Genomic DNA, 25,890 nt, shown 5'->3' on the forward strand with positions numbered 1-25,890 from the left:
GAAGGTATTTTCAGCCCATTAAGCGATGGCATCTATTTTTTCGGCCTATGGCCTAGTTCTAGTGGAAGAACAGGTGGTTTTGACGTTCTTTGAATAAAAAATAGTAGATTACTTACAGTCTTGAGAAAATAGTTACAACATATTAAAATTGTATGTCGGCAAAGTATTTTTTTTTTTTTGGCGAAAGAAAAGGCAAATAGGCTGAATTTAGAAACCTGCTGAAAATACCCTCCCGTACCCGAGATAGTATTTTGAGTACAAATTAGCTCAAATCGAAAGCTCTCCTCTATTCTCGGACATGATAAACGGATCTATTAAAACTAGCATAGAAGAAAAAGTTCCTAGAACAATTTAAAACTCCAGCACAGACCTTGTGACTCCAGTCCTGGCAGGTTTGCTGTATAAATGTTGAATAAAGTTCTATTCACACCCTCCGGGCCTCGTATCAATTTCGTGTTTTTCGACCAATTCCTAAACCTTTGTAATAGTATAACAAAGGTAAAGTATGACAAAGGTAAAACATATTGAAAAAATGAATTTTGTTCCTCAAACTATATCACGTCATATAAGTGCACCAGCATCACTTTCCAGTAAATATCATAGATCTTAAATGCTTTATGGCAGTGGTGCCCAGACATAGGCTTGGTGCGGGCCAAATCAGATTGCCCATAAACGCCGCGGGCCGCAATAATCTCTGGCCATTCCTGTGCATAACAAAATATAAAATATGCGACAACAAAAACCATTTTCCAAGAATCACCACAAAATTTAAAACGGAAAACATTCAGATTCACAACATGCACGAGGCATTACGACTAAACTGACGGACTTCTAAGTCATAAAAAAATGTTCTCAAAGTCCAGCATCTTTCAAATTAGTTCGCGGGCCGCACGAATCATCTCGGAGGGCCACATGCGGCCGCAGTTATGGCGTTGTCTCACTGTTCCTGCTATGTCACTGTTGACCACTTTTCCCTACTTAGTTTGACAATTAAGAAGCGAAGAAATGGGCAACGACGAGCGCTTAAATTTGTTTTTATTTCATAAAAGTGTAGTAGTAGTAGTAGTAGTAGTAGTAGTAGTAGTAGTAGTAGTAGTAGTAGTAGTAGTAGTAGTAGTAGTAGTAGTAGTAGTAGTAGTAGTAGTAGTAGTAGTAGTAGTAGTAGTAGTAGTAGTAGTAGTAGTAGTAGTAGTAGTAGTAGTAGTAGTAGTAGTAGTAGTAGTAGTAGTAGTAGTAGTAGTAGTAGTAGTAGTAGTAGTAGTAGTAGTAGTAGTAGTAGTAGTAGTAGTAGTAGTAGTAGTAGTAGTAGTAGTAGTAGTAGTAGTAGTAGTAATAGTAGCACCAGTAGCACCACGCCTATCTTGGCTACTTAATAGAGCATTGCCTGGGATGGCCACGAGAAGGCGCCAGATAGGGGCATGGGATGGCTGGAGTTATGTCGGACGCTTCCTCATTTGTGTTCCCCATTCCATACCCTAGAATTAACTAAAGCAGTGATGGCCAAACCGCGGCCCTCCGGGATAACTCGTGCGACCCGCGGACTTATCTGGTCGGAATAGCCAGAAGCCGTTGCAGCCCGCGGCATTCATGGGACGATCAGTTTTGGCCCGCACCATGCTTAAGCCTGGGCACAACTGAACTAGAAAATGGCCAAATAACTCGTATCATTAACCCGAATCATCCCAATGATGCCATATGGCATGACTTGACAAATTTTATACTTCTCGCTATAAAATGAAAACAAATCGCTATTTCCATTATTTTATTGATGATGGAAATTCCAGCAAAACTGTCGTCAAAGAGTGTCGCTGGTTTAACGGTGACAAGTTCTCGCCAATTACTCTGACCATTCTCTTATGCCAGATTCTCTAGTTCTGTCGTTCTCGATCGTCTTCGTATCATCCAACTATTGTTCTGGAATGTTGGCTTATCTTGTCGCGTAATTGTAATCATAATTTATTTTAGTCTTTATTTAGTTTTTATAAATGTCTATTAGCCTTCGTGACAGGCTCGTTAAGACTGCGCTATGGAGTGCTAAAATATATCGTAAAAAAGTTTAAGAAATTTCAATTATATATAAGCATGTGAGGAAAATTACATTCATTTACTTGCGACAAGCAAGTGCTGTTAATCATAATTATGATTGCACAAACGACAGAGTGATTGCGATTTTTGATACTCCGGATTCCAAAATAATGATGCGTTAAACTGCTAATAAAGTGTGATTTCAAGCAATTTTCGACTAATTTAACGACGTATAATATTTAGTGTGTCATTATCTTTTATTGCCCTTATAATCGCGGTTTATCACCGCGTTCTACTGTAACGTTATCAGAGTACCCTATGTATTTAATTGTATAATTGTATTTGTAATTAATTATATAATTGTATTGTATTGTATTGTATTGTATTGTATTGTATTGTATTGTATTGTATTGTATTGTATAATAGATTTTTTTTTGCATAATCGCCATTGAGGAGAGTTGGACACAACTTATCGAATTTTTTGCGAAAATAACAGCTAATTCAAAATGTTAGCTTCGATAACTGCAAACCGCTAACTTGACGTTAACGCTAACCGCTCAATTTGTTAGCTGCATAAGTTTAGTAAACGATCACGATATTTTCCTGATAATACAAAAAATTATTGTCAGTCCCATTGCTGCTTAAGTTAGACAAACTGATAATAGGGCACGGGAGGGTATTTTCGGCCCGTTAAGCGATTGCTTCTATTTTTCCGGCCTATGCCTAGTTCAAGTGGAAGAAGTGGTAGTTTTGACGTTCTTTTAATGATAAACAGTAGATTACTTACATTCTTGAGAAAGTAGTTATAATATATTAAAGTTGTATATCGACAAATTATTTTTATTAGCGAAAGAAAAGGAAAACAGGCTGAATTTAGAAACAGGTCGACAATACCCTCCGTACCATATATAATTTATTTTCATTCAATTTGATATACTCATTTTAACTGATAAAATAAAGAAAGATTAATGAAACATTCATCTATGATCACTTACCATTTACCATTGTGTTCTTTGCGTCTGTCAGAACGCAATGATAAATTTTCGTGAACATATCTTTTGTTTTGAGCATAAAACTGCTACCGCCATCCGGGGTGAGATTGTGCCAAAAACCAAAAATGTTTATTTGTGAAAATTTATTATATCTATAGAAACTGGTGACCTAAATTCAAAATGATGATGAACATAACTTATTTATACATAACTTAGAATGGAACACAGATAATATTAGCAAACTATTTAGCCTAAACAGGGTTTCAAAATTCGCGATCAAAAATACGCGGAAATAACGCTAGTAAGAAATGTCTCGCATAAACCAACCCAAAAAAGAAATCGCATCAACTTGCTATCTTGAAGGTATATAAACTAATCATTTACAATGTATTGAAAGGCTATTATGCGTAGGATCAGTTTTGATCACGAAAATAATATTTTTCGAAACTTTGTACTTTTCGAGCTTCACGGGGGCGAGATTGTGCCAAGCCATAATGATCGATCCAATTTGTGGATTTCACATACACAACAAAAATACGTCAGTATACACCAGCACACTCACATTCTTTACTATTGAGCACAATATTTTGACAGATTAGATTACATCATCCATTTTGGAGCAAAGAGCATCATAGGTCTGCTAAATAATGTAAACTAATTTTTACTTTTTCTCTGGAAATTTCAGATACTTTGAATAAACACTCTAATATAAGACGAATATATTATACTGTGTATAAACTGCCAGTTTTAAGGAGGGGGCAGGGGGGTGGGATAGGCCACATGTTCTGCGGCCGCGGGTTCTCGAACGAAGTAATGGTTGCTTTTGTTAAATGATTGATCATAGGTATGCCCCCTTAGGATACACCCCTTCATATATCTCCCCCTTGTTCACCCTAGAAACGCTACTGGCTATATAAAGGCTGTCCATTGACTACGAACTCATTTTTAGTTATTTCAGACCTCTCCGGGTTATTTTCGTTCATACTTTTTGTATGATGCGTTGTTTTTGACCGATCCCCTGCCCCTAATAGTCCACTTAGTTCATGGACGGCCCCATGTGAACTACTTTATACTGATATTTATGTGTATTGTTTATAAACTTGCGAATGTTCACTGTTTAGGTTTTTAGCCTAACTTTATGTTTTTGGCACAATGTCATCCCTAGAAGGGGTGAGATTGTGCCAAAGTTCATGCACTTCCAGTAAAATTAGGTTTCATTGTAACTAAACCATCTCTACGGTAGTTGTTAATTAAACAATTTAGTATATATTGACAGGTTTGAAATCAACTTAGTTCCTAAATGGTGTGTATACTGAGCTAAAGAACAAAAACATATGCTTTTTTGGCACAATCTCGCCCCGGATGACGGTATTAAAATCCCAGAAATCAATGACGCGTATTGGAACCTTAAAGTCCTATCTTAAATATGCCATCATTGAATTTTACTCATCATCAAAAATAATGACTTGATGGTCATTGCGAAAAAGAAAAGTATAAAACAGTTAGATTATATTCTCCCAATAAAAATGGTACCTACAGTATAAGTTAAGGGATAACTTATAGTAGCAATACTATTTTAATTAGTAGTATTCATTGTAGATTGAATTATTCTCATTAAAATCCACTCTATTTTTTTATTTCCAGAACCTACACATACAACAATCGCCGATATGGATTCTACCAGCCCAACGGGTACGGTCAGTTGTATCCCGGTCAAAATCTTCCAGGACAGTATCCCGAAAATACAGGCCTTGGAGAGGATCGGTTCAAGTTCGATCCGGTGAGTACCGAGTATGAGTAAAAACCAAGTCATACTGACCCAGTTCTAGCCGAAGCGTACAAAGCATCAACAGATTCTTTGTTCTAAAGCGGCGCGGCGCGGTAAATCAATGTACAGAAAAGCTACACGATGCGGCTTGTTTGCAATCCGCCGCGCATAATTTGCCATCTGTAATCGTTTTACTTTTTCCATTCATCATTTTCACAACGAGATGCCAGACACATCAGAATTACGCAGAAGCTATGCATCCAGTAATAATGCAACATGTGATCAGAAGTGTTGAACTAACCTGCCATTATCTCCGTCTGAGTGTGTGTATTTAGTTCATGAATACGTAGCCCATTTTATATTCGTTTTCCACATAGACTGGACGGAAAGTAAAAACTATCTTCAGCGAAGATAACATTGTTACTCTTTTTACTATCGCTCCACATCACGAGATTCCCAGGAGTCCGCACTCTCGATTTTATCTATAGTATTCAAGACCATCGTAACACGCATTTCTCGAATTATTTACGCTGTGTTTCTAAATCACGAACACTTGTTTGCATTCTGATTAAGTTCACATGTTTTGCCGTCTGGAATTTGTTAGAAGGCACACTTTAACGTGTTTGTTTCTTCATTTCAGAAAAACCCAAACAATGTTCAGACACCGTTCCCCGGTGTACTCGGTGGCTGGCGGGAAGATTTGCAAGGAAAACTTCGGCGGGACTCACTGCAACTGGACCGCGATGTGTTCGTAACCACCAACTACGGCCAGGTACAGGGCTTCAAGGTTCACCTGTTCGATGATCCCAATCCGAAATCGTTCTACCGGCCGTGGCACAGTCCGGTGGACCGTATTATGGGGACGTGTTCGACGTTCCTGGGCATCCCGTATGCCCTACCGCCCACGTTCGAGGGTAGATTTAAACCCCCGCGGCAGCACCGTGGCTGGCAGCTACTGCAAGCCGTAGACTATGGCCCTGCCTGTCCCCAGCCCGTACAATACACAGGTGCGACGAAAGGAATTCGTGATATGGACGAGGACTGCCTGTATCTGAACGTATTTTCGCCTAATGTAAGTATCGTGTGTAATTAGAAGTTGTTCCAAAGTAAATTACCGTAAATCCTTTGACTGTAATCAATTAACGTTTCGCATTCGTTCTACAATTTGAACGACTTTAAGGAACAGTGTACCATCAAAACAAAATAATATTCGGGCAAATAAGAAAAATATATTTTCAAAATACTCCATGATTTAAAAGATAGTTTCCCGGCTTATTTTAAAGCTTTCTACCTTCCCCCGGAACCTAATTTTGGTTTCCCGGAAGCTACTGAGAGCACCATAATGTAGCGTCTCCCAATTGCACGACGAGACTGTGTTACTAACGTCTGACTAATTAGTATTGCTGATGACATAAAATTGTGTTTAATAGTTTGGCATGGTATCCGTCGTTTACATTTTACCACCCTTACTGGCTAGCTTTCGACATCAAAAGCCACACGTGAGCCAAGTTTCATCTTCAAATCTTCAAGCGGGAAAATTACAATTTGGAATGGTCTCCATAACAGTAGTTTTTACGAGTAGGGAAATCTGGTGAGCACCTTAGAAGATACGGTACTATCAGACACCTGAGAAGAAAACTCAGGGAGTAGGGTTTAGGTATCCCGACCCACTAAAACCCTACTCGTGTCTCCAGCCTCAATCCCCCTTGGCACCACCTTATCGATATTACTTCAGAGAGGGGCTATTGGGGGACTCCGCATACCCAAACTTGTGCAGATACTGTCTGAAACAACCATGCCCTGACAGAATCTGTGTCAGGTGGAAGCTGGCCGTGGCGCCTGTTGACCCACCCGGATAGTTCAGGGATAAGTCGATGTGTTCACCGACCTTTTGTGGAACTAGACCATGCCCGCTGCCATGTGGTCATCGAGGCCGATCTTGTGGTACTTCGTATGCCTCTAGTTCCACATTGGTTTAAGCACTCTACGTCCTCGCTGATGATGATGCCAATAGGCATCATACCCGCTAAGACGCAGATTGCGTCATGTGAAAGCACATGAGACGATAGGTGCTTTCCAGCTTGGCTAGATAGCTTTTGGTACCTAACGCCAATGACCACACAGATCCACCATACCTAAGTATGGACTGGACCACGTTGGCTAATACCCTTGCTGCCATATACCGCAGAGCTATTAGACATCATACGAGACAGTGCCGAAATAGCTGTGGAAGTCTTCTTGCAGGCATAGTCGACGTGGCTCCCGAACTTGAGCTTGTCGTCGACCATGACTCCCAGAAGTTTTAAGGACCGCTTTGACGAAATAGTGCAGTCCCCATCGCTGATATTTGCTTGCTGTACCGACTTGCGGTTGTTCACCACGATAACCTCCGTTTTATGATGCGCTTGCTCCAGTTCTCTGGATCGCATCCAATCTTCAACAATGCTTATAGAGTGGGCAGCTGTCAACTCAACTTCTCTGATAGTTTCACCGTAGACTTCCAAGGTGATATCGTGCGCAAAGTCAACTATCACCACCCCTACCGGGAACTTTAGCTTCAACACCTGGTCATACAAAACGTTCCACAACACCGGGCCCAGTATGGAACCTTGCGGAACCCCTGCGGTGATTGGAACGCACTTCTGACCCTCTTCTGTGTTGTAGCATAGCACACGATTCTGGAAATAATTTTCCAAAATCCTGTACAGCGACATCGGCACTTGGACGTTCCGAAGCGAGTTCGCTATGGAGTCCCAGCTAGCGCTATTAAACGCATTTCTCACGTCAAGCGTGACAACTGCGCAATAGCGGATACCTGTCCTCATGCGCTGGATTGCCACCTCAGCTGTCTTAGTGACAGACAAGATGGCATCCACCGTAGATTTGCCTTTTCGGAAACCGAATTTATTCCTTGACAGGCCGTTTGTACCCTCCGTGTACTGTACGAGTCTGTTAAGGATAACCCTCTCCAGCACCTTGCGGCAGTATCGAGCAGACAGATCGACCTATATGACGAGGGGACACCCGGAGGTTTTCCCGGCTTCGGCAACATATCAGTTGTCTTTGAATTAGTTAACTGTTCATTGTTTTAGAACGGATTTAGAAAAAAGCATACAAAATGCACTACATGAGCTTCCTTGGCACAATTTTGTTAACCTTTCTGCCATAAGGTATCTATCCTGGTGCGATGTCCTTTAGGATTTAATCTACATAACAATGTTCCGCCAACAAACTCGGTAGATGGCTGTCCGCCTACAAATTCTCGAATGTCCCACACTTTCCAGATCTTGCTCCATGTGGTCTTATCACCGAGCACGCTGCGCACATCTGCGTCTGGAACCAACCGGATTCGAGGCGAACACCCTTTTTGCGAGGTTGTGGTTCGGCATTCTTATATGTCCCGCCCATTGTACCCTTCCAACTTCAACGATTTTCTGGATGCTAGGTTCGCCGCAAAACTGCACTAGCTCGTGGTTCATTTTTCTTTTCCATACACCGCGAAGAATGGTCCTAAGCCCACGATATTCAAAAACGAGTCCCCGTCGAGCATTGTCCAGGGGTGAAATTGCGATTCTCGTTTCGAGTGATTTTGGTTCGTTTCGCCCATTCGTTTAACGTAGTCGAAACGAGAATCGCAGTGTCACCCCAGGTTTCGTGCCGGTAGAGGACTGCCCGTCTTATTAGCGTTTTGTAACTGGTACATTTGGTAAGGGTGTGAAGCTTACCAGATCAACAGTTATTCGTCATTAACGACCCGAGGTATACAAATTCGTCTACCACTTCGAACTTGTCCCCGTTGACTACTACGCTATTGCCTATGCGAGCTCGGTTCCTCCTGCTAACCTGCCTACCAAGTACCTGGATTTAGACGTATTCACCACTAATCCAACCTGGTACACTGCTCAGCAACCGCCTGGAACGTCCTTCCGACATTGTCCACGTCGTCAGCGAAACAGATGAATTGGCTGCATTTATTGAAGATCCTGCCCGGCAAGTTGAAACAAGCACGTTTCATACCACCTCCTAATGTGATGTTGAACAGGAGACAGAAGTTCACTGCGTGTTTCAAACGGGCTTGATACGCGCCCGAAATCCTCACCCCGCATTATACACCACCCATCATGGCCCTGTTCAGTCTTGTCAGCTTCCCGGGAAAGCCGGTATCGTCCATAATTTTCCAAACTCCATTTCCGTCCATAATTTTCCAAACTCTTAGACGACTTGAAATCTGTGAATAGGTCGTCCTTAGGGACTTGGTATTTGCGACACTTTTGGAGGATCTGTCTCAGCCAGGGATGGAAAAAGTCGCTTCTAGCGATCAAGATCATAGAAGCGATTAGATTCAGATTCATTGACATCACTACTTGTAAGCGACAAACACTTTGTCGCGATCCGTACAGATTATGACAAACCACATGTCAGATCATGTTCATTGCACGATTGCGTTGAGAAATATAACAGATACAGACGATTGGTTGTATGCATCGTATGAATCACAATACCAACAACATGTGTGACCTTTTTTCTCGCAGCTAGGTAAAATGTAACGCTGTCATCGACTGCTGTGACTGTTTAGAGAACAAAATCTTGTGATCAACGCTAAAGATTCACTGTTTGTCATGATCTGTACGGATCGTGATCTGTGCTTGTGGCGATAACTCACAGATTTTGTCAAAATCACTGATCCCTGGGCTCAGCACAAAGATTTGGTCCGTTGTCGATCGCCCGTCCACAAAACCGACTTGATAACTTGCCACGAATCTACTTGCTAGCAGCGATAGATGGCGAAAGATGAACTGAGAAAGAACTTTACAGGCGGCACTGGGAATGGTGATCGCTCGATATTTTCTTATACATTGGGCATATTACTCCCCCCTTCCACTCTTCCGGTAGGTATTCTGTTTCCCAGATCCTGACTATCAGCCAGTGAATACAGGTAGCTAACCTATTCAGGGCCATCTTGATCAGCTCCGCTAGGATGCCATCTTTGCCTGCTGCCTTGTTGTGCTTCAGCTGCTGGATAACTTCGATCGCTTCATCTATAGTGGGGGCCGGTACATCACCATCATCCGCCATACTGATGCAGCCATTACTCTTGCTGTCCGCGCCATTCAAGTGCTCATTATAGTGCAAGAGCCCTCCGTCTTTATCATGACATGTTTCGGCTCACGGCACAAAGCCTTTGCGGGATACATTCAGTTTCTTGCAGAATTCACGCGTTTTCTGAGAACATGTCCTCGCACTCCTTTTCTTCCAGGTGGCGCTTTTTATCCCGAAAAACTAGGTTTGCTATCGTCGTTTCTGTCTATATTGTTCCACATTTTGACGGGACCCCTGCTGCACCATCAATGGCCGCGCAGCATTATTCTCATCTAGCATCCTCTGGGGCCCTATTCTCACAGTCACCTCACCTGAATTTTTTAGGCGAGAGCACAATTTGCGATTCTCAGAGTCACCTAGGTGACTCCGTTCACCTGAGTGACTGTACAATTCAAATGGGGCCTGTAAGGTGAGGTGAGGGTGACTGTGAGAATAGGTCGGGTGAGAGAAGTGTGGTGTGGTGAAGTAACTGTGAGAATAGGGCCCCTGGTATTCCTCATTGAACCTATCGTTACGTCGACTCCTTTCAGTGAACCCAATGGCACCTTCCACTGCGCTGTTGAGGACTGCTTTAACACTATCCCAACAGTCTTCATGAGGGCTTCAATTAGCTCTTCCTCACCCGGTAGCGCAGCCTCCAGACATTGTGCGTACTCACTAGAGACCTTAGGCAACTTCCAGATTGTACCGTAGCGGCGACGGTGCCGAATGTTGGTAACAGCGAAAAGTCTTTGGCACACTTCAATCATCAAAAGGTAGTGGTTAGAATCGGTATGTGCGTCATGATAGCTTCTAACATGATTCGATTCGATGATATCCGAGAAGTGCCTTTTGTCAATAAAACGGTGGTTGATTTGTGAGTCCGTTTGTGTGGTGATCTCCAGGTGTACCGATACGGTAGACTGTGCCGGAAGTAGGTACTTCGTATGACACTTCATATTATTTTAAGGCGGCGAAGTCAATAAGTCGATGGTCGTTTTCATTCGTCTGGTCTGGTCTGAAATTCTCCTCCTGGCCAATTTGAGCGTCGAGGTCTCCGATGACGATTTTGACGTTATGCATTAGCGTTTATCGCATTCACGCTCAAGCTGCGTGTCAGAAGCGTATTTATCGTCCTCGTTACTTCCTAGATGTGGGCTATGCACGTTGATAATCCCAATCACGCGCCTTTGAATCTTGCCTAATTCAAAGGAACAAATTTTACTTAAATTCTACGTTTATTAAGTTTAAGTTTATTACTACTTCTACAAAAATGTGTGGATGCCCCGCTGGAGGACCATAAGGCAGTGGACCGCTGCCTTAGCCATGGTGAAAAAAAGGGAAATCGGTATGCTCTTCAGCTCTTTTGTGGCCTTAGCGATCAGCTGCCTCTCCATTTTAGGCACGAAATTAGATCTTAACCCATTATGTCCTAGTGTATGATATATCACACCTCGTCTTCAAAACCTGTTTACTGCTGAATTTCAATAGTTAGCATTGTTAATATATCACTACAAGAGAGATAAGACATCAATCTGATGTGTGTGAGATAATCTGTCAGTTTTTGTCATTTCATCTGTGTTTTCAACCAGGGGGGATCTATCGGTAAGGAATTGTGAAACTCACATGTGAAAGGGCAGGCAGGTGACCATAATTTTCAATGCCGCTCTTGCTCGTACTTCTTTTCGTACCGATTTGCTGCTCTTGCCTATATATGTAGCTTGCGAAAAGTTTCTTAGTTTGTTTCATTTACGCTAAAGAGCAGATAAATGCATTATCGGGATCAAACCAATAGGGTAACCAACTTATTTTGGACCCCTTCAGCAACTGTACATAATTTGGACACTTCCATTTGATTTGGCTGTAAGTGTCCAAATTATGTACAGCTGCTGATGGGGTCAAAAATACGTTGGTTACCCTACAAACGACAATTGCGCTGCGTGTTTGGGTTTGAGTTTCTGTCAACTGCAGCAGACAAAAATAGAGTTGCGAGTCCCCTGGCTCGAAATCAATCATAAGCCGTTTGGTCCATGATAGTACAAACGTCATGGACCAAACACCATCTGCGGTAACGCACACATGTAAGGAATTTGACAGCAATAGATCCCCCCTGTTTTCAACAGTGCAAAGTTGTGATAAATGGCGGAAAAAAGTAGAAAAAATGGCGAAAAAAACTTTGTCTCCAAAACGCATAAAAGAGTCTACATTTAGTGACGAAACATTACCTGACATGTAAATTGATGTTTATATGTAAAGTCTATCACAAAATTCAATAAGAAATCTGTAACAACTTTGTAATTTGTTTGTTTGAAACTGAGCCTACGAAATATTAAACCGGCGATATTTTGGCATTGAAACCATTCCAAATGACGAGTTTGCGTTTCCCGACACATTCGAGCCATAATGTAATAGATTACAGAGTTTCACTTCATTTGATCCAAATTTAGGTATACCCGGGTCATAATGGGTTAAACACCGTTTAAGATTCGCCCAAAATTTTCTATTGGTCGCAGCTGGAGGACATTGAGAGGGTTGGCGGTCTTCCGTACAATGTTTACCCTCAGCCAGTTCATCTCCTCCAGTTAGTTCTTGGCATAATGGACTACGATCAGGTCCGACCAAAAGGTCACATCCTCCTTCGCGTGATATTTCTTGATGAAGGCGGTAACTTTGAGCCCGGCCCCTCGAAGTGAGAGGACTGCCTGCTAACCTCTACATCGGTATTAACCTCGAAACCCTCTTCGGGAACATGGTGTAGAAGATATATTTGTTCTTTCCTTGGTGGGAGACGTAAAATACTCGGTACCCAGCCAGTCGTTGCCGTTTAGTATCAACTAAGTCTCGTCATCTATTATGACCATGGCGACGCGCTTCGTCGGAAAGATGTTTTTCACCAGCATCTTCAGCCGCTCCATTTGGATTACCTGCTGCTCAGACACGGATGGCTTAGATGCTTCCGCATAAAAATCTGAGAATTAAAAAGGTCCATTTATATTGTCTACTATTTCTTCACTGTTTGGTTGGTTGCTACGACCTCCTAGCCCAAGGAGCGGAACGATGAGGCCACATTGCATTAGGTCTTTCTCTTCAGCATCTGCTGTACTTAACGGTCACGCAGCATTGTCGGGCGGTATGAATCAGGCTTCCGTTTGACGCTCTAGCCTTTCACCAGAAGGGAGAGGATATTGTAAACGCCAGCACGGTTATATTTGGTAGACACTAAGCGCGTCACGAAACCCAACTTCTTCGCTCTGAGGTGGAGCTGACAGTACGAACAAAACATAGAGCGTAGTTGCTTGATTGTTTTCGCCGTGTCAGCTGCATATCAGCTGATAATGCTCTGATTTTTTTTCCTACATAACGATTGGCGATGCATAGGCAGATTCACCACCAGCGCAGAGTAATTGCATAAAAAGTTGCTAAAATCAGTCCATTTTTTAAATTGCGTACGTTATCTACATCGTTGCCGACTATTTGACCGTTATCAATACAACCGAGTGCCGTCATAAAATGAGTTTGAAAAGTTTTTATAACGTAACTGATAAAAGCTGATGGTGACTCACCGTTGCTTTTGTCTCTCCTGAACTTCTATAAATAAATAAATAAACTCAATAATCATCTTGACAATATTTTTAGCAAATAACAGTCATCCAAATAATCCAAGTAACATTCCTTTCTATTTTTCTCATCTATTTTCTTACAGACCCAATCTGGCGTTGCTCAAAAATACCCGGTAATGATTTACATCCACGGAGGTGAATTTGTGCGCGGGGCATCCAACACCTTCCCGGGTCAGATGCTGGCAGCATTCTACGAAGTGGTAGTGGTAACATTCAACTATCGTCTCGGTGCACTCGGATTCCTCTCGACCGGGGATGAAAATTCGCCCGGAAACTATGGCATTTTGGATCAGATCATGGCTGTCCGGTGGGTTTATGACAACATAGAAGCATTCAATGGGGACCGAGATTCAATAACCCTGTTCGGACCGGGAGCCGGTGCCGCCTCTGCCGGTTTGCTAATGGTTGCTCCCCAAACTAAGGACATCGTTACTCGCGTTATAGCGCAGTCCGGATCGGCAGTTGCTGATTGGGCATTGATTGTGGACAAATATCGAGCTCAAAATACAAGCAGAGTTTTCGGTCAGATGGTTGGTTGTTCGATAGAAACCTCCTGGAAACTGGTGAATTGCATGCGCCAGGGAAGAAGCTTCTACGAACTTGGCAATGCAGAATTTGCTCCACATGTTGGCTTGTTCCCCTGGGGTCCGGTGTTGGACCTTAACTTCACGTTTCCTGGTGATGAGTGGTATGAGGGTTGGAGAGAACGAGATTGGCATTTTCTGTCGGAAACGCCTGAGGAACTTATTCGTAAGGGCCACTACAATAGAGGACTTCATTACATGAGTGGTGTTACACTGCAAGAGGCCGCTTTTGTGATATCTCAGAACGAGTCGCTTGCACCATACTTTGAGGTGGACGAGAAATTCTTTAAGCAGAAAGTGTGGGAGTTGGTCTACAGGTACAACTACACGCTCAATTTGAATGGAACATACGAAGCCATCAAGTATATGTACACTTATTGGCCAGATCCGAAAAATACGACATTTATCCGTGAACAATATATCAACGTAAGTTTTCTTGTTTTTTAGCAAATAATTCTCTAAAATTGACTAAAAAATTTTAATCTGACAGCTTCTCTCGGACTTCCTGTATCGTGCTCCTGCAGACAAGATGAATAAACTTCTTGTGGAACGACGCGTTCCTGTGTATAGCTACGTTACGAATACCACTATAGAAGGGCTAAAACTGCCATACTGGCGAAAGGTTCCGCACGATATAGAACATTATCTCTTGACCGGAGCGCCCTTTATGGATGTTGAATTTTTCCCGAAGAAAGCTCGCCTGGATCGACTGATGTGGACCGATAACGATCGAAACATGAGTCACTTCTTTATGAAAACTTACTCAGATTTTGCACGTTACGGCAATCCGACACCTCAACGTGTATTGGGGCTTCACTTCGAGAAAGCAATCAACGGAGAACTGCGGTATTTAAATCTGAATACAACCTATAATTCATCGATCATGATTAATTTTAGACAAACGGAGAGTGCATTTTGGACTCAGGTAAAAAGAAATGGTGGCTTTATTTTCTTCGAGTGGCTAATAATTTAATCTTTTCTTTCAGTATATACCGGCAGTGGTGGGCGTTCTAGTTCCAACATATCCACCTTCAACGGAATTCTGGTGGGAGCCAAAGGAACCATTACAAATCGCTTTCTGGAGTATGTCCGCTGCGTGTATGTTACTTATAGTGATTGTAGTGATCTGTTGTATATTGTGGAGAAATGCAAAGAGGTACGGATAGGTAGGAATTATAAAATCATTCATTCAGCTTTGGTCCTTGATGCACGATTTGAGTTTTTTTTTTGATAAAGCTTAAAAAGCTTTGATTAATTAAACTCAACAACATGTCAAGCACATCCACTCCTGCAAATGCCATAAAATCGCACAAACAGAGGTCGATATAATTGCTAAATACATGTAAAACTAAATTTATTTTAGGCAATCTGATCGTTTTTACGACGAAGGAGTATTCGTAGTGGACAACCCGGAATCTGAGCGAGATATCGGTATCGACAACAACGTACTGCAGTCGCAGCCCCTGCGCACTCGGGACAACATTTACGAGTTTCGCGATTCTCCAACAAAATACAGCAAGCAGCCACCTACCGATGCGACCTCCATTCGATCACCCAGCTCGTTAGGAATGACTCACACTACGGGAAAATCCGTCTCAGGCAGCCAAAGCTCGTTACGCAGTGCCATTTCACTGAAGGAGTCTACAACCGTAAGCCCAACTCCGCGATCCGAGTCCAACTTCGATCGGAACATAAAGTATGCGGAGCGCGGAGTAGACACAGAAGTAAGCAAAAACGGCAAATATCCGCGGTCGGACTCGAAAACTGCACTGAGTGATGGCAAATCGAGGGAATTTGCCACTAGTACGCCCGTAGATGGCCTCTCCAGATCTCAACAACCGACACCACAGCCGCAGCCGCAGCCACAACCGGCCAGCCGTGGAGGTCGCACCGCCGGCTATGACCGCAGCAATAATGCAAGTCGCACGAATTTAATAGAAGGAATTCCACAAACCGAAGTCTAAGCTTACTTTAAATTGAAGATAGATTAGTTTATTTTTATTTTCAAAGCTAGTACCTATAGTTAAAATGTGTAACGAATCTTGTTACGCAATGCCACACATCTCCATCACAATCATAGGATAAAATCAACCTTGATGACTCATTGCATATATGAAAGGTCGATAAAAGCATTACAGTAGTTATCGCTAAGACAATCGAAGCCGTACTATAACACGAAATATCGATAAAATCTACAATAGATTGAAGATCAGTGAGTAGGAACAAAGTGAGCACCAAGTGCCTGACACTTCGAGTAACTATTAGGAACCACACAAACTAGTTTGTAACTCGGATTAATCAAATAACTCGCAAACTGACGCAGCTTACAGGTTTGGAGTTATACGCGTACTGAATTCTATGTTAAGAATATTTTATGTTTACGTTTCTTTATGTTGTGTGTACATATTTGTGCTGTGCATGTCCACGTGTCAGTGTATCCGTCCAATTTCGTTTTAGTGTACCGTGTCAACGTGTTTTATTTTATATTTTAAAGTTAGCATTTTTCTACGTTTAGTTTTTTTTGTGTTTCTGCGCTTATCTTTAGGTACTTACTACGTCCTTATGTTCTAATGCCCTGTAGCGAGATGAGCCAATCAAAGCAAAATATTTTAGGCCACACTGTGCAAATATTGAATTACTCTTATACATATACCTGGTTGCTAGTGTTGTACATAGATGTTGTCTTCCAATTTGTCGCTGAGTAGATATTCGGCATCGATGTTTCATGCACTCTATTCCTGTCCGACTTAATCGTTGAAACAGACATTGTGTTCAAAGTTGTATTAATTTTTAACCTGTTTCAATTTATAGTAAATGATAGACTTATCTTCAATTTACAATGGGTTTACAGAGCAGAATTCAATCGAATTTTAGATGCAGATTACATTTATTAGCTTTACTTGGAGTTTATCGTAATTGAATCATTATCGTTTAGATTATGTGTACATATAATAATGAATCGGCAAAGATTGATTACCATCTAAGTATTAACGATTTCGGTTTAGATTGGCTGCACGAATATAATGTTAAACACACATTTGAATGCATTTTTAACAATTAGAGTATTAAATTACACTGTAAGTGAAAAAAAGAAATAAACTTCTCCAAAAACAAACTTTAATTTCGTTAATTTCCTTTTGTAGTTTGTAGCGAATATTCACAAAAGCTTTTGTCTGAAAAAAATTTTTAGTTCTCAATGGTTATTTCAGCCACTAGGAGTTGCGCAAGCTACAAAGGTTATGTTGTATATGAAATCCAAAGGGTTTTTTATTTGCCTGTTTTGATATTTGCGTTCAATTTGGGAGGTTGGACTCGGCCCCGTAGATGGATAACTACTTACCGGAAACCGGTCGGCACTAAGATAATTTTATATTTATTGTAAGACCAAAAAGTAAAATGCCCAAAGTTACTTAAGATTGACATTTGGGATTCATCGAACATTAGCAGCCGGACCAACAACTGCAATTTCCGTATTCCACATTGTGTCAATGTGAAGAGACATTCACAGGGAAATCGCGCTATTATCTTTTGCATACGCTGGATGCCTAGATCAATGCTCAGTTTGTTCCAAAATCTGCACAAATGGTCAAAAAAATTTTAATTTCCTCTTGATAATCGGACGGACTTGGGGGCAAATTCTTTTCAATAAAAACCATCCCGTTGTTATAGTACTATGTGCATTTCAGATGAGACGAGACGTGACAACTCGTAGTAGATTTTCAGACTATGAAAAAACACTAAAAGGGCACTCAACAGCGTTGTCAAGAACAATGTATTCATAGCTTTTGGTAACGCTGCTAGTCAACGTGTGAAAAGTATCAAAAGATTGGTGAACAGAAAACAAAGAAGACAGTAGTAACGTCTCGTGTCAACTTTTCAGCCGTAGTGACAGTCTTCCAAATCGGACCAAAACTTCTGAGGACCATTAACGGGAAATCAACAGTCGATAACTTTTCATCAGAACGCCCAATTTCGGAAGCAGTTTTTGGGCCCAAAACAGGGTCTGTTTTTAAAAATGTATTGAACACAGAGAATATATTTGCATGAAGAAAATATTAATTTCATACAAAAAACTACTCAGTCACAAAAAGAATTCACAAAATTAATGACAACTCATTTCACCTTAAAGTTGATGGATATAATGTATTTTTTCAGGCATTATAGCTTGCACAACTTCACGTCCATAATCTCATTCGTGACTAGAAACCTTGGTTTTTCGACCACAGTTGTAAATCACTTGCCAGGTCATAAGTTACGCTGCAAATTTATCTGCATCTATTCCAACGAGTCTCAATCTTGATCAAAGCTGTTTCAAACAAAAATGCAGCTCGAGCGAATGATGCAACTTCTGGAGCAAGAGCCAAATAAGGCAATTCTATTTTGTCATAGGTATTGAGTAAATAAACCCCTCTCACAATAAACGATGTCCCTAAAGCTGGCAGTACAAAGTTAGCAGAACATTAGTAGCAACATTCAGTTAATTGATGCTCAATTAATGCTAATTAATGCTCCTAATGACGAATTTAATGCTCCATTGTTTCATAGGAAAAAACAATGCACTGCTAGCTTTAGATAAAGTTAGCAGGACAAAGTTCGGAAATGGCACTTCCGGTGCAGATAGAGCTACCCAAGTACGACCATCATTTAATGCTCATTTAATGCTCCAGGAAAAACATAACTTCGATAACTTTGGACGTCATTTTCCATGAAAAATTGAGCAAAAAAGAAAATGTACTGCTAGCTTTAGATAAAGTTAGCAGGACAAAGTTCGGAAATGGCACTTCCGGTGCAGATAGAGCTACCCAAGTACGACCATCAATTAATGCTCATTTAATGCTCCAGGAAAAACATAACTTTGGTAACTTTGGACGTCATTTTCCATGAAAAATTGAGCAAAATAGAAAATGTACTGCTAGCTTTAGATAAAGTTAGCAGGACAAAGTTCGGAAATGGCACTTCCGGTGCAGATAGAGCTACCCAAGTACGACCATCAATTAATGCTCATTTAATGCTCCAGGAAAAACATAACTTTGGTAACTTTGGACGTCATTTTCCATGAAAAATTGAGCAAAAAAGAAAATGTACTGCTAGCTTTAGATAAAGTTAGCAGGACAAAGTTCGGAAATGGCACTTCCGGTGCAGATAGAGCTACCCAAGTACAACCATCAATTAATGCTCATTTAATGCTCCAGGAAAAACATAACTTTGGTAACTTTGGACGTCATTTTCCATGAAAAATTGAGCATAAAAGAAAATGCACTGCTAGCTTTAGATAAAGTTAGCAGGACAAAGTTCGGAAATGGCACTTCCGGTGCAGATAGAGCTGCCCAAGTACGACCATCATTTAATGCTCATTTAATGCTCCAGGAAAAACATAACTTCGATAACTTTGGACGTCATTTTCCATGAAAAATTGAGCAAAAAAGAAAATGTACTGCTAGCTTTAGATAAAGTTAGCAGGACAAAGTTCGGAAATGGCACTTCCGGTGCAGATAGAGCTACCCAAGTACGACCATCAATTAATGCTCATTTAATGCTCCAGGAAAAACATAACTTTGGTAACTTTGGACGTCATTTTCCATGAAAAATTGAGCAAAATAAAAAATGTACTGCTAGCTTTAGATAAAGTTAGCAGGACAAAGTTCGGAAATGGCACTTCCGGTGCAGATAGAGCTACCCAAGTACGACCATCAATTAATGCTCATTTAATGCTCCAGGAAAAACATAACTTTGGTAACTTTGGACGTCATTTTCCATGAAAAATTGAGCAAAATAGAAAATGTACTGCTAGCTTTAGATAAAGTTAGCAGGACAAAGTTCGGAAATGGCACTTCCGGTGCAGATAGAGCTACCCAAGTACGACCATCAATTAATGCTCATTTAATGCTCCAGGAAAAACATAACTTTGGTAACTTTGGACGTCATTTTCCATGAAAAATTGAGCAAAATAGAAAATGTACTGCTAGCTTTAGATAAAGTTAGCAGGACAAAGTTCGGAAATGGCACTTCCGGTGCAGATAGAGCTACCCAAGTACGACCATCAATTAATGCTCATTTAATGCTCCAGGAAAAACATAACTTTGGTAACTTTGGACATCATTTTCCATGAAAAATTGAGCAAAAAAGACAATGTACTGCTAGCTTTAGATAAAGTTAGCAGGACAAAGTTCGGAAATGGCACTTCCGGTGCAGATAGAGCTACCCAAGTACAACCATCAATTAATGCTCATTTAATGCTCCAGGAAAAACATAACTTTGGTAACTTTGGACGTCATTTTCCATGAAAAATTGAGCAAAAAAGAAAATGTACTGCTAGCTTTAGATAAAGTTAGCAGGACAAAGTTCGGAAATGGCACTTCCGGTGCAGATAGAGCTACCCAAGTACGACCATCAATTAATGCTCATTTAATGCTCCAGGAAAAACATAACTTTGGTAACTTTGGACGTCATTTTCCATGAAAAATTGAGCAAAAAAAAAATGTACTGCTAGCTTTAGATAAAGTTAGCAGGACAAAGTTCGGAAATGGCACTTCCGGTGCAGATAGAGCTACCCAAGTACGACCATCAATTAATGCTCATTTAATGCTCCAGGAAAAACATAACTTTGGTAACTTTGGACGTCATTTTCCATGAAAAATTGAGCAAAAACGAAAATGCACTGCTAGCTTTAGATAAAGTTAGCAGGACAAAGTTCGGAAATGGCACTTCCGGTGCAGATAGAGCTACCCAAGTACGACCATCATTTAATGCTCATTTAATGCTCCAGGAAAAACATAACTTCGATAACTTTGGACGTCATTTTCCATGAAAAATTGAGCAAAAAAGAAAATGTACTGCTAGCTTTAGATAAAGTTAGCAGGACAAAGTTCGGAAATGGCACTTCCGGTGCAGATAGAGCTACCCAAGTACGACCATCATTTAATGCTCATTTAATGCTCCAGGAAAAACATAACTTCGATAACTTTGGACGTCATTTTCCATGAAAAATTGAGCAAAAAAGAAAATGCACTGCTAGCTTTTGATAAAGTTAGCAGGACAAAGTTGGACAGAACTGCCGGGTTCTGGGAAAATTCAGAAAAACAAAGCAAAAATCGCATGTATAGCAAATTTAAAAAATAAAAAAAAAATGCTTCCCCGCGTCTGGGCAGGGATTCGAAACTATGTCATGTCGCATGCTCTGCAGCTAGTGTAGCCAGTGAACCGTTGACGCACTTATGTAACTGCGTGCAGAATGCGTATTTAATTTAGGTCTGTCAGTTCGAGAAGTAAATTTGTGCGTACCATCGGCAACAGTGAGTTTAGATTTCGCGCTTATTTTTCGCTGCGTCTATGCAACATGTAGGGGAACAGGTGCTAAAATGCCATGTCGGAACAAAACGCGCCACTGTAATAAATTTTTAATTTTTTGTATGATTTATGTAATACAGGAAACTTTTATGATACACACGAGTTAATAATGAGAAATAGAAGCGAATAGCACCATAATTACTGTTGAAAAGGGTATAGATATGCGTATAATATTGCAGTGGCGCATTTTTCCCCAACTGGGAATTTTATCCAGAATTCCCCTACTAATTTTTGTATGCTTGGCGACACTCTTGGTTGTAGGGTAGGTGGGGGTGATTCTGACTATGATGTGGTTTTAATTTTTTTTCTCGAAAAGTCTAGCAGTTTGTCTGATTTCTCACCAAACTCCACTCGTTCGTTGTCTAGTTGTACCATAACTAACGTTAACTAACATATTGTGCTTTGCTTCGACAGTGTCGTAAACAAATCACCTACCTAAGTGTATTGCTGATGTTAGTTTGCCCTCTGATGTTTTAATATTTTTACAGTTTTGCCCCAGTCTCGAGAAACAAAAAGTGGAAAGTTGTTTTCAAGACACCGCATGTTTTACGTAGGACTACGCAACGTTGATGTAAGTTTACGTGAAAACATAGGTAATTCTCATCCATCACATTTTTCATGTAACATATACGTAAATTATTGGTAACTCGCACTCATACTAACCAGTTTACGTGCGATCCCGGTAGATTTTATCAACGTTCCCATTAACTAGTACATGAAGTTCATGTAAGTTGCTGTACAGAAGTTTACATAATTTTTCACGTGGATGCGATGTGTCGATTTTTTTGAGTGCAGACGATCACGAGGTGGTCGATAGGTGGAAGCAGTTCTTCGATAAACATCTCAAAGGCGATATAATAGAAGGAGACGGAACGAAAGTTCACCTAGGAATACCTACAAACGATAACACAGTACAGGCTCCTCATCTCGAAGAGGCTCGGTGAGAAATTGGTCAGCTGAAGAACAACAGAACCACCGGAAAGGCCCGACTTGCTTCATAATTCTGCAATAATAGCCAAGAATCGCTAACTTCACGTCACTGGATAATTTCAAGGATTTGTGAGGAGGAAAAAATCAGAGAGGTTGAGTACAAGACATGACCGCATATAGGTGACGTAGGACTACGTAAGTCTATTTGATTTGATGAAATCGAAAAATTGTTATGTTAAAATGGTTTGGTTGTGCTGCAGGTTGGAAAATCTAAATTTTTGCAAGTCGATAATTGTTTACAGCGTTTTATTCATTCTCATGATATAAACTACTAAATACTAAATAAGTTAAAATTGTTTGCAAAATGTTTTGTACCTTACTGCCTTATACTGAGTTGACAGTCAAATAAACATTTGCATCACTACGGGTCCCTCTTGCCTTGTCTTGTGCATCATTGTCGAAAGAAAATAATCTAAATGTAATGCTTGACTATGGAAACTATGTAAAGAATTGCCAGCAACTAACTGATGCAAAGCAGCAAATGAAACGTTTAAAACTATTTTCGGATAAGAGAGTTACCGATTTTCCTCACTTTGAGAATTCTGTGTCATGTCATATGCACAAATACCAGACAACAGTTTGGAACAAATTCTTGCAGTGCCTACACAGAGAACAGACTACCAGGTAATTGTCAAAAAGTGTGTAAAAGGTTTTTAAGTAATCTACGAGTAATTCTTCAATAGAGCACCCCTTGAGCAGTAAGTGGCAAACTAAATCTTGATGTCGCTGCGATCGCTGCTATGTAACTCCAGCACAAAGAAATACTGATAAAGGCACATGGATATTTTTTATGCGTTTGGCAAACTATTTCTGGAGGGCGCTACCGACAGATTTTACACACAAAAAACCGATTACTTCCTTCGAGCTTGTTAATCTGTTCTCTGTGGTGCCTATATGGATACAATCTGGCAAAAGGAAAGTATGACCGTTCACTTTTCGAGGACGTTTTACCTTCAGGACATCAATTTGGACAAATTTCAAACTTAAATGTTAAAGGCGGTTGAAGAAAAGGGGTCGTTTTATACTTTAAGAAAATTATTTACCTTCAGCACATCACATTGGACTAAGTTTAATGCTGAAACGATGAAATCGATTGAAGAAGAGGGGTGGTTTTGCACTCTGAGGTACTTCCCAAGCACAGATATCAAATTGGTATAGGTTTAAGCGACGTAAAGAATCTTCAACCTATTGGAACGAGGAGTTTCTGTCACTTTGTTGCAAAAAACACGTGCAAACCATGATGAGGTTTTTTCTCCGACCAATCAGGTAGGGAGGATTCTAGTTGGACAATGCTTCATTATTTTCAGTTTTTCAATACAGTAGACTCTCGGAAAAGTTAACTCTCTGAAAAGTTAATTGTTCAGAAAAGTTAAGCGAATATTAGCTCTCATGCAACGCTCTAAAAAGTTAATTTTTGGCTTAACTTTTCTGAGAGTTTAAATTTATTGGTTGTCCAAAGCGTTCATTCACACGCGTGTGTTTCCTTTTATCTTTATTTTTCATTTTTCGGTTTATTATTGCCTTTCCACAACTTCACATAGAGTATCATCATAGCTGGGATAAAATTAAACTCTTGTACCGGACAGTTGTAGTATTAGTTCAATACGGCCACATAGTTGCTTTAGGATTTTTGATAACAAACTGGAAAAGCGGCATCTCAGATTGAATTTTAAATGCAAAAGTATTTTAAATTTACTGAGAGGACCTAAGTATCATTTCATAAGGATCTTGCTACATATTTCTTTACATTACAACTTCCAGATTCCTAAAATTGTATATCCTGTATCCGAGAATATATTTTTCGCTTTTGTATTTATCATTTTCGATGACTCTTAGGACTACTCAGAAAAGTTAATGTTTCGGAAAAGTTAATCGACCCATTCCCCAATAGATTAACTTTTCCGAGAGTCTACTGTAGTGTACACTTACGAAATAATAGTGTTCTTCATTTGAGCCAATTCTTAGAAGATGTTCCGATCAATTGGTACAAAAATATTGAAAATCGATTGGGAAACCGCTATACTATTAGCACAGACAAACAGACGAGACATTCGCGAAAATTCCATCGTCCAATCAAAAACCACTCATTTTTCAAAAAAGCATGTTTCGCAACATGACCACACCGCGGCGCGCGAGTTTTGCTTCGAGATTTCAGTGTAAAACCATACAAATGTAAAAACCCTACAGCATAAAACCGTGCAAATGCAAGCTACTCCGCGACATGCATAACAGAGGGTGCTAGTGGCCAAGCAAAATGTGTAGGACGATGGTTTTAAAAGGATTTTCTTTTATGTGTCATGTCAGTTCGTCAGTGCTATTAGCGTTCAAAACCTGACCACTTTTCGAGAATGATTTTTTGGAATGACACCCTTCCCAGCCAAAGCTTGCCGTAAGACGTAGTCCTACGTCAAAACTACTGGAGGAGTAGAAGAAAGGTGTAGTTTGTCCCATTGACAAAAAGAGCGATCGGCTAGATTGCTGTAACTGCGGCATTACGCTGGTCAACGTCGCCTACAGGATCTTGCTCAAAACATTAAATTGTTTGATTTTGTTACGTCGTCTATCCTCAATAGGAAAAGAGTCCGTAGAGTAGTATCAGGCGCGCTTTATGGAGGCCCGTACTCTTTCGGATCAAATGTTTCACTCGCTGCCAAACCCCCAGAAATGTTGGAAGCGTAACGTGCCCACGTATCATATTTTCGTGGATTTCAGGGCAGCATACGATACAGTCGAGCGCGAAAAACTCTGGCAGATAATGTACGAGAACGGTTTTCCGGACAAACTGACGCAGTTGATCAAAGCTACCCTGGAGCAAGTGACGTGCTACGTGTCAAAATCCCAGCAAATGCCATAGGAAATAGTTGCCGCTTAGTTTACACCGATGACTTACAGATTTATTAGATTCAGATTCGTTTAACCATTTTAAAAAGACAAATAAAATCACCGAATGCAGCGATTAAATTGTTTAAATAGCTAGAATTAAGCATTGTTTTGAAACTGGTGCTGGCTAGGTATAAAATAGAAACAGACTCAAGAACTAGTGTTCCAACCCTACTAGGTCGCTACTATCGCTATTCATTTACGGAATAGATCCAATCAATTCATAGAAATGACTGAAATTTTTTGAGGATTGAACGAATACAATGTTACTGCATTGATAATTGTAACATACAACACATGAGCATGATTTCATGAAGAATAGTATTATTACATGTATGGATTACTTGCAATTATTGCTACAAAGAGACTTACGTAGTCTTACGTTAACGATGTGTAATGGGTTGTACACAACCTCTCAGATTTTTGGTATGATGTTAGTTCTCATCTAGTCAATTACCACAAATCAACTTAATTGGCTTACCAAACCGGTGATTAGAGGGTTCAACGCACACCAGCTTACCAATGAAATAGGCCTAAAACTTATCGACTTTGCCACTTCCAAGAATATGGCCGTATGAAGTATTTTTTCTAGCAGACAATCCTAC

At 40.5% G+C, this 25,890-nt stretch overlaps 1 protein-coding gene across 1 annotated transcript in view; it reads left to right on the forward strand.

Annotated features, from left to right (window-relative positions):
- LOC128741469 (neuroligin-4, Y-linked) overlaps positions 1-17,150 on the forward strand; it is a 31,524-nt gene extending 14,374 nt beyond the window's left edge. The window contains exons 3-8 of the mRNA XM_053837308.1: positions 4,662-4,797; positions 5,426-5,857; positions 13,568-14,494; positions 14,559-14,993; positions 15,055-15,224; positions 15,432-17,150. Coding sequence (XP_053693283.1) covers positions 4,662-4,797; positions 5,426-5,857; positions 13,568-14,494; positions 14,559-14,993; positions 15,055-15,224; positions 15,432-16,032 — 2,701 coding nt within the window. The 3' untranslated portion in view covers positions 16,033-17,150. The remainder of the gene's footprint in view (positions 1-4,661; positions 4,798-5,425; positions 5,858-13,567; positions 14,495-14,558; positions 14,994-15,054; positions 15,225-15,431) is intronic.
- Positions 17,151-25,890: the final 8,740 nt, after the last annotated feature.

The sequence above is a fragment of the Sabethes cyaneus genome, chromosome 3 (assembly GCF_943734655.1).
Source record: "Sabethes cyaneus chromosome 3, idSabCyanKW18_F2, whole genome shotgun sequence".
NCBI classification, from domain to species: Eukaryota; Metazoa; Arthropoda; class Insecta; order Diptera; family Culicidae; genus Sabethes; species Sabethes cyaneus.